The following is a 15344-nucleotide window of genomic DNA, read 5'->3' as shown; positions in this document are numbered from 1 at the left end:
TTTGTTCTTTAATTTCTCTGTATGCGTTTTTCGAGTTTAGATGAGTATTTTTTATTCTTTTTTGGCTTTTTCTGTTTTTCCCATTTTTTTTAGTAAATATTCCTTTATGAAAAGAAATAAAACTTGTGCTTTCACGAGAAGCACATATTTGTTTCTCGATGGAAGCACTCGTGGAAGCACAAATTTACTTCCTTGAGAAGCGTAGTTGTTCTTCTCGAAAGGGAAAAATAATGTTTCCATGAGAAGTATAGATTTACTTCCGCGCATGCTTGTCAAAAAAAGGCTGTGCTTGCTTCTCGTGAAAGCACAGATTTTCTTCTATGAATTGTGCTTCTCGGAAAGCGAAAAAATATGTGCTTCCACGAAAAGCGCATTTTTGTTACTCACAAATGTATTTCTTCGCAAAACAATTGTGCTTCTAAAACGGAAAAGGGTGAAAAACCCGCAATCGTGCTTCGGGCTCCCATTTTTTCTTTGTTTTCCTTTTTTTTTCTTTGGTTAAGTTTTTTTCGTTTTTTACCGGACTTTTTTTATTCTGGGTTTTTTGGTTTTTGTTTTTCCTGTTTTTTACTAAAAGAAAGTTTGTGAAAGTTATTACCATTTGATATAGTTTCGAAGATCTCAACGCAAGAAATCCAACGGTTAAAATGATTCAGCATTTACGCATGGTTGAAGAAATATAATGTTTTGAATAAATGAAGCTAGAAAAAAAAAACTAGGTTGCGACAAGTGACGCACAGTGTGCCACTTGTCAGCACATGAGCTACCTCTTAATAGTGATTTCGCCAGAGGAATCTATCTTTTTTTAGCATTTTTTAGGCAATATTTTTTTTAGCAGTGGGAGCACTCTATCAAAGAGCCGAAAGGAGGACATCCCATCCTTCCAGTCTGGCCCAAATGCTCTTACACGGCCCAACGGAAGCAACCATTCCCTTTCCGCGTGTCGCGACTCTTCTCCCCCGGCGTCAGTGCCTCCCCAAAGTATCCCCTCCTCACCGACCCAAACGAGCAGAGCTCCCCGTGCGCGATCCCCCGCCGCCGGCAGCCATGTCCAACCCCGAATCGAGCCCCCAAGCCGCCGCGTCGTCCACCTCGCCTCCCTCCCACGCCGGCCACATCCACACCCCGCTCTGCCGCTCCTGCGGCGCGCCCGCCGCGGCGCCCGCCCCCGCCCCCTGGACCGGGGATTCCCCGCCGCCCGCCTACCGCCCCATCCGCATGCCGGCCATCAACGCGCCCACCAACACCGCCGCCATCGTCCTCTCCCCGGTCCCGCAGCCCCTGCCGGTGCCGCCCGCCTCGCCGCCCTTCGCCTTCCAGGCCCCCGCCAAGCGCATCGCGTCCCCCGACGACATCGCCCGCTTCAAGGACTCCACCCACGGCCGCCACTTCCTCGGCTTCATCGCCTCGCTCTCCGCCTCCGTGCACGGCCGCAAGCTCTCCGACCCGCTCCCCTCCCCTCCCTCCCCCGCCGTCTCCGCCCTCCTCGACCTCATCTCCGCGCTGTCCGCCTTCGTCGCCTCCACCCCGCCGTTCCCGCACAGCTCCCGCTACGGCAACCCCGCCTTCCGCCTCTGGCACGAGAAGCTCGGCGACTCCGTCAACGAGCTGATCGCTCCGATCACAGCCACCGCCGCGTCCCCCTCGGACCTCGCCGGCGCCGAGGTCGAGCTCGCGCCGTACCTCCTCGACTCCTTCGGCAACGGCACCCGCATCGACTACGGCACGGGGCACGAGACCAACTTCGCCGCCTTCCTCTACTGCCTGGCCCGACTCGGGCTCATCACCGAGCCCGATTACCCGGCCGTCGTGCTACGCGTGTTTGCTTCCTACCTCGACCTCATGCGCACGCTGCAGGACACGTACCTGCTGGAGCCTGCGGGCTCGCACGGCGTCTGGGGACTAGATGATTACCATTTCCTGCCCTTTGTGTTTGGGGCTGCACAACTGATTGATCACAAGTACATGAAACCCAAGTCGATCCACAACCCGGATATCTTGGAGAACTTCTCAAAGGAGTATATGTACCTGGCGTGCGTCATGTATGTGAAAAAGGTGAAGAAGGGGCCCTTTGCGGAGCATTCGCCGATGTTGGATGATATCAGCGCGGTGCCGAACTGGAAGAAGGTGAACAGTGGGCTGCTCAAGATGTACAAGGCTGAAGTGCTTGAGAAGGTGCCCATCATGCAGCATTTCCTCTTTGGCTCACTTATCAAATGGTATGGATCCTGAACACTCTTTAATCATGGTGTAATTTTATCTGATGCCAACTATTCGATCCTGTTAGTTCGTATGTGAATCACCTATCTAGGAAATAGATGAGAGAATAGTTAGTGCTTCAGTTTCTCTCCCAAGTAAGCTTCAAAATAGCACAATGATTTTCAGAGCCAAGCTAATTCTAGTAAGGGACACCATTGAGTCCATTCCATAGCCGTAGAACGTAAAACGGTAGAAGGAAGACATTTAGGGGTTGTTTGGTTTGTGACTAACTTTGTCAAAGATTGCCACACCTAAGGTTAGGCATGTTTGACCAACTTAGGTGAGTGTTTGGTTCAAGCCACACCTTAGGCAAGCCACACTTGGGCCCCACATGGCATACACACAAAAAGTGTGGCAAGATTCCCTTAGGCTTGCCAACTTGTGGCTCTCATTTTGAAGAACTAACCTTAGGCAACCTTGGCAAGAATGTCTGGCAAAGTGTGGCAATGCTAGGCCTAGAACCAAACAGCCCCTTACAGGCTGATGTACAACATGGGATTACGTGACAACTATTTGCACCCCACCTCCCTGGATCCTTATGCAGTTTTGAGTGCTATAATATTAATAAGAGCAAAGTGTCACAGAAAGTTTTAAGACCTGCAAGAACAACTTGCATGAAATTGTTTCTGTACGTTTTAGATTGGAATACAAATCGTTGTACGAACGTTCTGTAATATTACGCAATTTCCACATTGAAACCATCTTATTAAAGTGGATAAACCTCAGTTGATCCAATGCTGATTTAACTTCTAATCTATGTTAGGGCGTATTTGACAAATTAGTGCTAAGTCATTGGTCATGCAAACCTATGGATATGATTGTCAGACTACAGCAAGAATGAAAATGTGTCAACATGTTTTTATTGGTTAAAACCTAAATCATGTCTGGAAAAGTGATTCTGTTAGTCCAGCAGACTTCTTGATTCTTTGGATGGATTGCACTCTTGGCAGTAGAGAAAATTCCCTTGGAGCCCTGTAAGTAGGGATGAAAAGTTGAAATCGGAGCAGAAACTTTCTGGATTTTTGACGGAAAAATGGAAATGGAGAGGAAATATGGAAGCGGGAACAGAAATGGAAACGGAATGGCGTTTTCCGGCTGAACAGCCATGGAAACGGAAATTCTGTTTCCGTAAATACAGAACTTCCCCTTTTTCCATGGCTACGTTACTCAGTCCAGCACTCAATAAAACCCATATCAGTACCTAACTTAATCCCCTTCTACATTTCACTAAACCAGCAAGCCAGCCCACACGCCTCCCACCCATCTTCGCGGAAGTGTATAGGTGCTTCCATGGTTTTTTTAGACAAACAGGGCGGCCCAAGAGCCCCCCTGGTTCCATTGATAGCAACGAAACCAGAAAGTAACAGGTTCAAGGCCAGACCTTATTAGATTGAAGGTTCCAGCAAAAAAGAAGAAAACAATACAGAACAGCCTCTACATTGAGCATAACAGACTCGATGGGTGTGGCTGGTTTAGGAGATCTTTGCTTGTAGTCATATAAATTGAAATAGTTCGCCAGTTTGCTTGTGTTTTTTCTCAATTGTTCAAGGGTCTTTTAGTTCCGGCGAACATCTGGTTTTGTATCTGCGTCCGCACCGTGTTTGCTTTGTATTCATTTTTGGTGGTATCTGTTTCCGTATTCATTCCTGGGATTTTTGTATACGTTTCCACTTCTAGAAAAAATACAAAAACAAATGCGGCCGCACTCGGTTCCTTCCGTTTTCTTCCCTACCTGTAAGCTGATGTAACCTTTGTTTCAGTAGCTAACTCTGTCACCATGCTAAAATTTATGCTCTTTTTCAGGCTACATTTATTACTTTTATGATACAAAAACTTGACCGGAAAAGTTCCGTTCTCCCTCAGTCTTTTGAAAACTCTTATCTGGCATTTTAATGGAACTTTGGATACATTGATGTAGACTATTTCTGTTGAGAGACCAGCATAATTTCGCTGTTGTGGTTATAAAGAAAATGCTATGACCGTGGATTATAAGCCACGGCAAATACCAAACTAAGCCTTAATGTAAGTATCTCTCCTAGCATGAAAGAAAGAAGATATCAGCTAGCTATCAATGTCCAGATGCTTTTTTAGCACGTGCTGAACTGAAGTTGATGATATGAGTCAGTGCAACAAACATAGAAAATAATTGAATAATCTTAGCATTGCCCTCCGTCTTGGACCTCCACGCTGATATCCTGGATTGCATTCACATTCTTCTCATGACTTCACATCAATCATTTCATGGTCTGATTTTGCATTTTGTATATTCTCAACACCAATTTCCTGTACGGGATGGTTTTTGTTTTAATTTGTTTGCTCAAAAGGGCTATTTCTGAGTTCTGACGATCAGTATATCAGTTAATGCTAGAGTTGATCTTTGTCAGTGAATTTGTCTATATGCATCCATTTTGAGGCCTGTAGGTGAATGTGATACATTGTTCTCTGATTGTGTTGTTGAATTACCACACACACATATGCACACACACGCCCTGGTTTTCTGCAGATTTTGCATTCTTCACTACTGGTATGCATATATTGCACATTGGTAGCGCTTAGGGACTGCTTCAGTAGACAGATGACGAAAGCACACCACTAAGATTGTGTATCACATTCTGTGATGTGGTCAATGACTCGATGTAACATAGGTTGTGTGAAAATATTAAAACGCAACACTGGTGAAAATTACTTAGCTTCACAATCACAACAAGTTCACAAAATGACACTCTCAATCCTCACGACTCACAGTACCCTTTATTATACTGGAGCAACGGAAGGTAGACTTTTCGTGATATGTAATAGAGAGGAACATTCAGTATAATGTGGGAACCTTTTTTTGTGCCAATTAACTGACGTTAAAAATAATAATCAACAGACCAGTAATTGCAGCTCCACTTGAGATGGATTTCCGTTGCTTGGGTTTATGAGAGAGCACATTAGCTCTTTTCGTAATCATAGAAATCTTTCAGATGTCGATCGAAAGTACAAAAATACTGTTGGTACGTCTTGGTAGTTGGTAAGGACCACCCGTGTACCTTTACAAAACTACTGTTGGTACATCTTGGTAAGGACCACCCGTATGCGTTTACAACACTACTGTTGGGGCTACTCTTGTACGTTTACAGTATGTCTCTACTTGATCACCGCAGTTGTACATGTACGGCTGTACTGTTGTCACTGCATCATAAATTAATGCTGCCGTCAACATTTTGGCCCATGTGATGTGATGTAACAATAGGTGTTTTGTGTTTTCCATTTTCTTCAGGGAGGATTGAGCTTGATGATCTCTCGGCGGTGGAGGCCAGTCTCCAGGACAGACACCACACCATGCTCTTCGAGTAACGAAGTACCCCTCCTCTGCGATGCAACAAAGACTGATGCACAGCGATGCTGCTTGCTCCATGTCAGTACCTACGGATGTTCACTTTCCATCTAGGGCAATGGGCTTGTGGCTAGGAGATGTATGCTTTCTGCATGCTAGTGCAGTGTAATGTAGAGTAGTGTAGTGCGTTGCTTCATCACACCGCTGCTGTGTTGCTCGAATTCTGGGACCTATCCCTATTCACCTTGCGTTTCACGAGGACAAGCTAGTTGTACCACCTTTGATGAATGATGCCCTGTGGCGAGGCTTTTGATGTAGATTACTGGAGGGGAACAGTTTGTTGTTGTCGCTGCTGTTGTGTTTCCCCGTGACTGAGTATGATTATGCCGAATGTGACCAAGCTGCCTGCCTGTAAAGCTATGCTCACCTAATACGTGTGGCCGATGTGAATTAGCAGCAAGCGCACCGGTAAAATCTGAATGCCTAACCACCACCAGCTCGCGCCTGTTTGTCTCGTCTGGAGAATGGAGGTATGGTGGCTGCTGCGGCCTGATTGGGTTGATTCCTTTTGCATGTGATCCTCCTGCAAGCGACATCGAGTGGCTTGCTCGAGTAGGTAATTGCATGCGTGTGGCCTACAATCCAACCGCTAACTTGATGGTTATATTACTGCCTGTGAGATGCCACACTTTTTCTTGTGCTCTGTGTTTCTTCACCGATCCTGCAATGCAGCCAGGTCATGGCTTTGTTTGGTGGAGATTTAGGAGGTGTTTGGTTTCAGGGACTTTTTTGTGCTGGGACTAAAAAAAAGTCCCTAGCAAATCAAACAGGGTGGGACTTTTTGCTAAAAGTCCTTAGAAGCATCTCCTTAAAAGTCTTTTTTAAAAAGTCTTAGGCACTAAAAAAAGTCTTAGGACTGGAGAACCAAACACCACCTTATCCTCCTACAGAAGCTGTGGAGTGCGAAGGGACGAGATTTTTTGCATGGTTACGATATACTGCTGCTTGGTTGGCTGGTGATTAAATGCACATTGATGCTCTTTACCCTCGCAGCGTCTTTCTTTTATGGTCTCGCAGAGCATTCAGCGCTGTGTTGCTCGTCCTGGTTTTTAGAGCTGGAGTGAGGCCAAGGGGGACCCTGCACTGCACAGAGCACTGATTGGAGAAGCAAACACAAATGAGAAACAGAGATATGTACGCAATACAAAGACATACTCCTATTTCTCTTCTCTCTTTGCTCGTGTTTCACGCAGTGGCGGTGCCAGGAATTCATTCATGTGTAGTCAATTTAAACTTGTGTAGTCATATGTATGTATTTATAATTTTTTCTGCATGATATATACTTATTGTATTGTGTTTTTGCCAAAAAGCTGTGTAGTTGACTACACAGCTCATGCATGGCTTCGCCACTGGTTTCACGTACCCATCAGCAGTGCAGTGCAGTATTGCCCTCAACTGCTGTTGCCTGGAAGAGTTTTCGTTGTTGCGTGGAAGAGTTGGCGAGAGCATTTACTACGAAACGCAGATGGACGCAGCAATTCGGTTCCGAGCGTGAACAGAAAAATCAAAAGAAATAGCAAAAAAATCTAAATAATTCTAATTTTTTGGCATGCAAGATGCTCGAGTGTGTGATGTCCGTGCTAAATTTGGTGATGTTTGGACATCTTAGTGGCTCAAAAAAACCGAGCCAGTGAGAAAATTTAAAAAATTCGCTGTTCAGACCCGATTTTGTCTTTTTTTGCCACGAGCTCTTCAGATGTTCGAACACCACAAAATTTGAACGAACATCACACATTTGAGTATCTTGGTTGCTAAAAAGAAAACAGGAACTTCCTCCCCCCCCACGGGCTCTCGCGACCGCGTCGCCCCCGCGGGTGACCGGCCGCGCCGTGACCCTCTTCTCTAGCCCCCTTCCCCCTCCTTCCCTCCCTGCCGCCGTCGTCGGCGCTCGCCGCCGGGCCTGGCCCGGGCAACGCTGACGGCGGCGGCCCCCTCACAATTCCCCTCTCGGCTCTCCTTTGGCGCGGGACGGAGCGGGCTGGGGGGTGTCCCTAGGCGGCGGCGGTCTGGCGTGGCGGCGGGGTCCTGGCGCTGCGCGGGCGGATGGCTGGGCGGTGGCGTCGCCGTTGGCGGCGGGGTAGCGCGGCGGCGCGATCTGGCGGCGCCCGCTCGGCCCAGATCTAGGCCCTTCGGCCCCATCTGGGCCCGGGCGGCCTGGCGGTGGGGTGCGGCTGCGGCGCGTCCTCCAGGAGGCGGGGGAGAGGCGAAGAACGGCAGGGTGCTGGCGGCGCCATCGCCGGCTTGCTGCAGCGTGGCGGCGGGGCTTAGCGGGCCCGTTTCGGGCCTGGCCGGGCCAGGGGTGGCCTGGCATGCCCTGCTGCCGTGTTCGGACGGCTACCGCGACGGTGCCGGAGGTTCTGGCCTCCCGCACGACGGCGGTGGAGGTGGTTCCCTCCCGTTCGGCTTCGGTGTTGCTTCTCCCTCCGCGGGGCGCTTCTCTCCGGTCCTCTTGGCCTCGTGTTGGTGTCCGCAGTGAGGCGGCGTGGGTGGCGGCACAACCGCGATGACGCATGGTGGTGGGCGGTGGTCAGGCTGGTCGGCTTCGGTCCGTTGGGCGGTGGGGATGGAGTGCGGGAGAAATCCTTGCCGGTTCTTCGGCTTCGATGCGGTGACACCTGCGGGTGCCACCATTCCTCCCCGGAGTGTGTCGGTGATATCCATCCCCCACCTCCCTCCGCGTGCCGGGGGAAACTCTAGGGCATGTCCGGGCAGCAGCGTCGTCGACGTCGCATTCCTTCTTGGAGGTGCTGCTTGGTACGCGGCGGTTCAGAGCCTCGGGTTGTGGTGGTTTGTGTCTGGAGGGCGTAGCGGTGGCGGGTCATCCGCGCTTTGTCGAGCTGCCGTTGTTGGCATTTGTTTCTTCTTCTTTTTCTTTTGGGCTTGCTGTGCTGTTCGCCCCAGCGATCCTTGTATCGGTGTTGGTTGTTTTGGAATAACAAAGTGGGGGAAACCCTTTTTCGATAAAAAGAAAAAACAGATTTTTATGAATTTGTATACTCCCTCCATTCCACAGTGTAGTGCGCCCGCACTTCTTGAAATCTAAGTTTGACCATAAATTTAACCAACGAGACCGACTGCGGCGGGAGAAAAAATTATACCATTAAATTCGTATAGAAATACAGATTCAGTGATATAATTTTTGCTCCCTCCGCAGTTAGTCTCGTTGGTTAAATTTAAGATTAAACTTAGATCTCGGAAAGCGCGGACGCACTACATTATGGAATGGAGGGAGTAGTATTTTTTTAATGAAATTACTGTTCACCAAGATCAAATGAGCCTAGGCTCAGAATTGAATATTCGTATTCTAATGCCCTTTATTTTTCTATAGAAAACACTTTGTAAAGATTAAAAACACCGTGTATACTCATGTTAAGAAAAACATACAAGGCCTCGTAGATATGCAGAAAAATACTGGATTACACAGAAGGGGCGTGTATTCTAGACAACAGAAGGGATTGTAGCAGCGAACCAACATGTGGTTGGATGGTTAGAGGAACTGTGGTATTCCCAGCCCATCAGAGTTTAACTTCTGGTGCTCGCATTTATTCTTGGATTATTTCAGGATTTCCGACGATGCGCATTCAGTGGAAGGAGACGTTCCCGTCGACGACGAGGTGGTTACGGTGACTTCGGAAATTTCAAGATGATATGCCGGTTCAGTCTTTCGAAGGTGCTCATAGGGGGAGGGTTTGCGTGTTTGCGTTTATAGGGGTGAGTGTATGCGCGTGTATATGAGCGCTTGCGTCTGTACTGTGTTCAAAAAAAGGGATTGTAGCAAAGAGAAAATTATAACTTGGTCCTCAGGTATCCTTGGCCTTCAGGCATGCCGTTGATCCCTTCGCCACTCAAGACGATAGAGAGGAAGAAGGCAAACCCCCAACTGATTTGGACTATAGAGCGCCTTGACGCGCCTTGCACACTGTTTAGCGATGGAGTGGCCACAACCAAACGTCGAAGCCTTTTTTGTTGTGGCACATCGGCAGGGACAATGTTTCAAAGTTTGCTGGAGGGGGGAATAACGAAACAGTGGAAGGTGAATAGGCGACTAACAAATGTTTATTAGTTTGACTGTGAGAAACACGCGCGCGCACACACACAGGAACATCATCTTCTACTGAAAAAATAATTTGCATCAATGAGGGTTTGATTCTTGATGGGCTTGTAATACCATCACCAACCTAAACAAGACAAACGTTGGTTGGTTCTCATCAGATTGATGGTTTTAGTGAAAATATGATATAAAGGTTCTAAAATATAACAGTAGATCTTAATGTGATTTCTGGCTGCACGAACTCCTAAGGAAAATCCACAACTTGAATGCTTGCGGTGCCTAGGTGTCCTCCCACATCAAGATAAATAAGCGCGACGAATTTTAGGAGGACTTGATGCTCTTGCTCAAAAGGGAATAACTCAAACCTCACATGAATCACACCTCCCTCTTGGATTCCCGCACTCTCCAACTTATGGTTCGCTCCAATGAGGGTATGGAGAAGGATGTGAATAACACTTGGATCTCATGTATGGAATTTTGTGAAGAGTACCCTGCACCAGGTGGCGGGGTGGGGGGGGGTGAGGAGATATTTGTTGATTTAGGACAAAATCTTCCATTTCCATTACAAGAAAAGATGTTGGAAACTCCAAGAACCAAGTTCCAACGGCTAGTCAGAAGGTGGTTCTTAGGAAATTTACGACATTCAGATACTTTATGTTTTATCTCTAAGACTCCAACCCCAAGACATTTCGAAGAGGAAATCGAGTGGGTCCGGTGTTGACACTAGACACTGGTCCAAACTCTCAAAGCCACATGAACCGAGAGCTTACCCAGATACTCTAGCCTCCTAATCGTGCGACCTCGAACAAAGGTACATAGTAAACCTCTGATACTATAGCCTCATGTTGATCCGAAGATTCTGCGCTCCCTTGATCCCGCATAACGTCAACTAGGCCGAGTCTTTGGCTCTGGCTATTGTGTCGACAAAGGATAAGATAGAGCAAATTGGGCACTTCTCTTTCGCCTTTGACATCCCTCTCAGGAGTGTGCCTTCCCTACGAGTCAAAGTGATTTTGGAACGAACATAGAGAAATTGAAATAAACATCCAGAAAGCGGCCATCTTTATCATTTCTCCTTTGGGTGGGGGTTTTCCCATACATGTCATCATTTTCACTTGTGGAACCAAAACATGTTTATATACTTAACGCATATATTAGTCTCTTAATTTCTCATCATTAAATACCAACAGCCACTTAGGTGCCTAGATGTCCCTTCAATCCCATCCATCACCTACCGTCGATAGGTTGGGGTTGCCATGCCGAATCTACCAACCTGGAACCTTCAACCATGTGCTGACTCGAGCCTATTTGCAAAATTCGTCGCAACAACACCACCATACTTGAATGAAGAGGCAACTCCAACCTTCTCTAGTATGAGATATCCCTTTATTCCCACTAACGCGTTGAGGGTGGAGACGGGAAAAAATTCCACGTTGTTGTCGCCTCCCGTCAACACCCTAATCCCTAGTCTAGCCTCCTCATTCGAACGGCAGGAAACTACGACCCATAGTTTTCTAGAGTTGCCACAAAAATGCCTCCATGCCTCGATGTGGCGCCACCGCCACCGGAGCGACACCTGACAAACTACAAACCCTAACCCTATGTACACGCATTGTGCGAGGGATCAGGGTACCCTCACCCCCCCCCCCCCCCACACACACACACCATCAAAGCAGCGGGCGGAGGGGGATGCGGTCGCCTCACAAAATATCATAGAACTCAAACACACACACACACACACACACACACACACACACACACACACACACACACACACACACACGAAAAAACTAATATCCAATACCTAGTTCCAACGACTATACCACCACATATGTTTGCTGGATTATTACCATCTTGTGTCTTTCCAATGGTACACACTAGTTATGTAGCAATTCGTTGTGTGTTAGTCCTTCAATTGAATGGTTGTAACTATCCAAACTAAATTATATACTCTCTTGGCAGGGTGGCATAATATCTGCCCCATCCATCAATTAAGAAGTTAGAGTTGTTTCACAAGACTTCCAAGACTGCAATAAGGTGTTACTCTCCCGACATGATTCCGCTCAAATATGTTGCACCCGCAATGGACCAAACTTTACCGTCCTTTTTTATCATGTCGAAGATGATGATGGGTGGAGCGAACTTGTTGCTCAAGACCCTATCGTTTCTTCAAAGTGTCCAACTAATCAGCATGGTAAAAGAGGTCATGACCCTAAGGTGCGGTACATGTGTGCCTGACATGTTAAGCCACCACTCTCTAGTGGATCTCTCAGCTAACCACGAGGAAGTGTTGATATCTTCAAGTTGAAGCCAATCTTTGACCATACCCCATAGCCTCAAAGTGAAGCAACACTTGTAGAAGTGGTGCACGGTAGACTCATTTTCTCTTTTGCATCGGTGGAATCCCTCTTGTCGAACCTCCGAGTGTCTCGCATCAGATTAACAAAATTGAGCAAGTTTTCCTGAATTGAACGATGGCCTTCATCCATGAATTTGTCATCCTATGGGCTTCCACGATATTACTTTCCCTGAAGATGTTGAGGACGACACGGCGGCCTCCGATTATCATGTGCAATTTTTGGGTATCACGTGCTCATCCATTGAAGAGCACGGTGTGGAAACTTGGCTTTTGTATTATTGCTGTAAAAAACACTTGGCTTCTGTATATTGTCGTTGCTCTTGTAGATTAAGAGCAACTCCAACAGGGCAACCATTTCGTCCGCGGGCGTTCATTTAGGTCAACGCGTACATAAAAGTCGGCCCAACGCGCCGACCCAAATGGACGCGTGTCCGCTTTTCGTCCGCGGGCGGCCATTCCCGGCCCATATTTTAGCCGGATTTGCGTCGGCGCGGGCACGAGACGGACGTGCGGGCGCTCGCCTTCTCCTTCCCACTGGCCCGCTAGTTGGTGGCACATTGGCCTCTTCCCATCCAACTGCAAACCCTCGCCCGCTGATAACCCACAAGTATAAGGGATCAGTTGTAGCCTCTTTCGATAAGTAAGAGTGTCGAACCCAACGAGGAGCTAAAGGTAGAACAAATATTCCCTCAAGTTCTATCGACCACCGATACAACTCTACGCACGCTTAACGCTCGCTTTACCTAGAACAAGTATGAAACTAGAAGTACTTTGTAGGTGTGATAGGCTAGGTTTGCAAGATAATAAAGAGGACGTAAATAAGAACTAGGGGCTGTTTAGATAAAGATACAACTAAGTTAGTTTTAGTAGAGAGCTTTTTGTCACGAGAAAGTTACTTGTCCCTAGGCAATTGATAACTAGACCGGTAATCATTATTGCAATTTTATATAAGGGAGAGGCATAAACTAACATACTTTCTCTCCTTGAATCATATGCACTTATGATTGGAACTCTAGCAAACATGCGTAACTACTAAAGATCATTAAGGTAAAACCCAACCATAGCATTAAAGTATCAAGTCCTCTTTATTCCCATACGCAAACAACCTACTTACTCGGGTATGTGCTTCTGTCACTCACGCCACCCACCATAAGCAAATCATGAATATATTGCAAACCCTACAACGGGAATCCCTCACGCTTGCGACACATAGAGCACCATAGGACATCACCAATAATAAAACAAGCAACTTAATCCAATCATGGTCATCAATCAACCCATAGGACAAAACGGATCTACTCAAACATCATAGGATAGCCATACATCATTGGAAAATAATATACAATGTTGAGCACCATGTTTAAATAGAGATTACCGCGGGGAGAAGAGGTGTTACACCGATGCATAGAGGGGGAGAGAGTTGGTGATGACGGCGGCGAAGTTGTTGGTGTAGATTGCCGTCACGATGATGGCCCCAGCGGCGTTCCGGTGCCACCGGGAGAGAGGGGGAGAGAGCCCCCTCCTTCTTCTTCCTTGACCTTCCCCCTAGATGGGAGAAGGGTTTTCCCTCTGGTCCTTGGCCTCCATGGCGGCGGAGGGGCGAGAGGCCCTCTGAGATTGGATCTCTCTCTCTGTTTCCTTCTGTTTCTGCGCTCCCAGATTCTGGCCTTTCACCGTTTCTTAAATTTCTGGAGATCCGTAAATTCGATTGGGCTAAACTTTTAACACGATTTTTATCTGGATATTAGCTTTCTTGCGGCGAAAGAAGGGCACCAACCGCCTTACGAAGTGGCCACAAGGGCCCAGGGCGCGCCCTACCCCCTGGGGCGCACCCCCTGCCTTGTGGACTCCTCGGGCATTGTCTCGTGTTAATTCTTTTTCCCAAAAATCACATATATTCCAAAAAAAATCTCCGTAAGTTTTTATCGCGTTTGGACTTTGTTTGATATGGATTTTCTGCGAAACAAAAAACATGCAACAAACAGGAACTGGCACTGGATCAATATTTTAGTCCAAGAAAATCATATAAATTATTGCCAAAAGTATCTAAAAGTTGTACAATATTGGCATGGAACAATAAAAAATTATAGATACGACGGAGACGTATCAGCATCCCCAAGCTTAATTCCTGCTCGTCCTCGAGTAGGTAAATGATAAAAAAGATATTTTTTTATGTGGAATGCTACCTAGCATAATCTTGATCATATAATCTAATCATGGCATGAATATTAAGACACGAGTGATTTAAAGCAATAGTCTATCATTTGACATTAAGACAATAATACTTCAAGCATACTAATAAAGCAATCATGTCTTCTCAAAATAACATGGCCAAAGAAAGTTATCCCTACAAAATCATATAGTCTGGCTATGCTCCATCTTCACCACATAAAATATTTCATCATGCACAATCCCGATGACAAGCCAAGCAATTGTTTCATACCTTTAATGTTCTCAAGTCTTTTCAACTTTCATGCAATACATGAGCGTGAGCCATGGATATAACACTATAGGTGGAATAGAATATGATGGTGGAGGTTGTGTGGAGAAGAAAAAAAGGAGAAAGTCTCACATCGACGCAGCTAATCAACAGGCTATGGAGATGCCCATCAATTGATGTCAATGCAAGGAGTAGAGATTGCCATGCAACAGATGCACTAGAGCTATAAGTGTATGAAAGCTCAAACTGAGACTAAGTGGGTGTGCATCCAACTTGCTTGCTCATGAAGACCTCGGGCATTTGAGGAAGCCCATCATCAGAATATACCAGCCAAGTTCTATAATGAAAATTCCCACTAGTATATGAAAGTGATAACTCAAGAGACTCTCTATATGAAGAACATGGTGCTACTATGAAGAACAAGTGTGGTAAAAGGATATTAGCATTGCCTCTTCTCTCTTTTTCTCTCATTTTTTTCTTATTCTTATTTTTTGGGCTCTCTCTCTTCTTTTTTTCTTGTTTTTCGTCCAGAGTCTCATCCCAACTTGCGGGGGAATCATAGTCTCCATTATCCTTTCCTCACTGGGACAATGCTCTAATAATGATGATCATCACACTTTTATTTACTTACAACTCAATATTAAAACTCGATATCCAGAACAAAGTATGACTCTATATGAATGCCTCTGGCAGTTGATAGGTCTCCTCGTATCTATAATTTTTTATTGTTTCATGCCAATATTATACAACTTTTACATATTTTTGGCAACAATTTAAATGATTTATTGGACTAACATATTGATGCAGTGCCCAGTGCCAGTTCCTGTTTGTTGCATGTTTTTTGTTTCGCAAAAAA

General features: G+C 46.4%; 1 protein-coding gene across 1 annotated transcript; it reads left to right on the top strand.

The window, feature by feature from the left end:
- The first annotated feature begins 956 nt into the window (after positions 1 to 956).
- On the top strand, positions 957 to 5928 carry LOC123165595 (serine/threonine-protein phosphatase 2A activator). The gene is made up of 2 exons (XM_044583268.1): positions 957 to 2219; positions 5522 to 5928. Exons 1-2 carry the CDS (start codon positions 1048 to 1050, stop codon positions 5529 to 5531), a joined length of 1182 nt encoding a protein of 393 aa, XP_044439203.1. The 5' UTR covers positions 957 to 1047; the 3' UTR covers positions 5532 to 5928.
- The last annotated feature ends 9416 nt before the right edge of the window (positions 5929 to 15344 follow it).

Source organism: Triticum aestivum, chromosome 7D (assembly GCF_018294505.1).
Source record: "Triticum aestivum cultivar Chinese Spring chromosome 7D, IWGSC CS RefSeq v2.1, whole genome shotgun sequence".
NCBI classification, from domain to species: Eukaryota; Viridiplantae; Streptophyta; class Magnoliopsida; order Poales; family Poaceae; genus Triticum; species Triticum aestivum.
The sequence above is the reverse complement of the archived record's forward strand: the minus strand, read 5'-3'. Positions and strand labels throughout refer to the sequence as shown.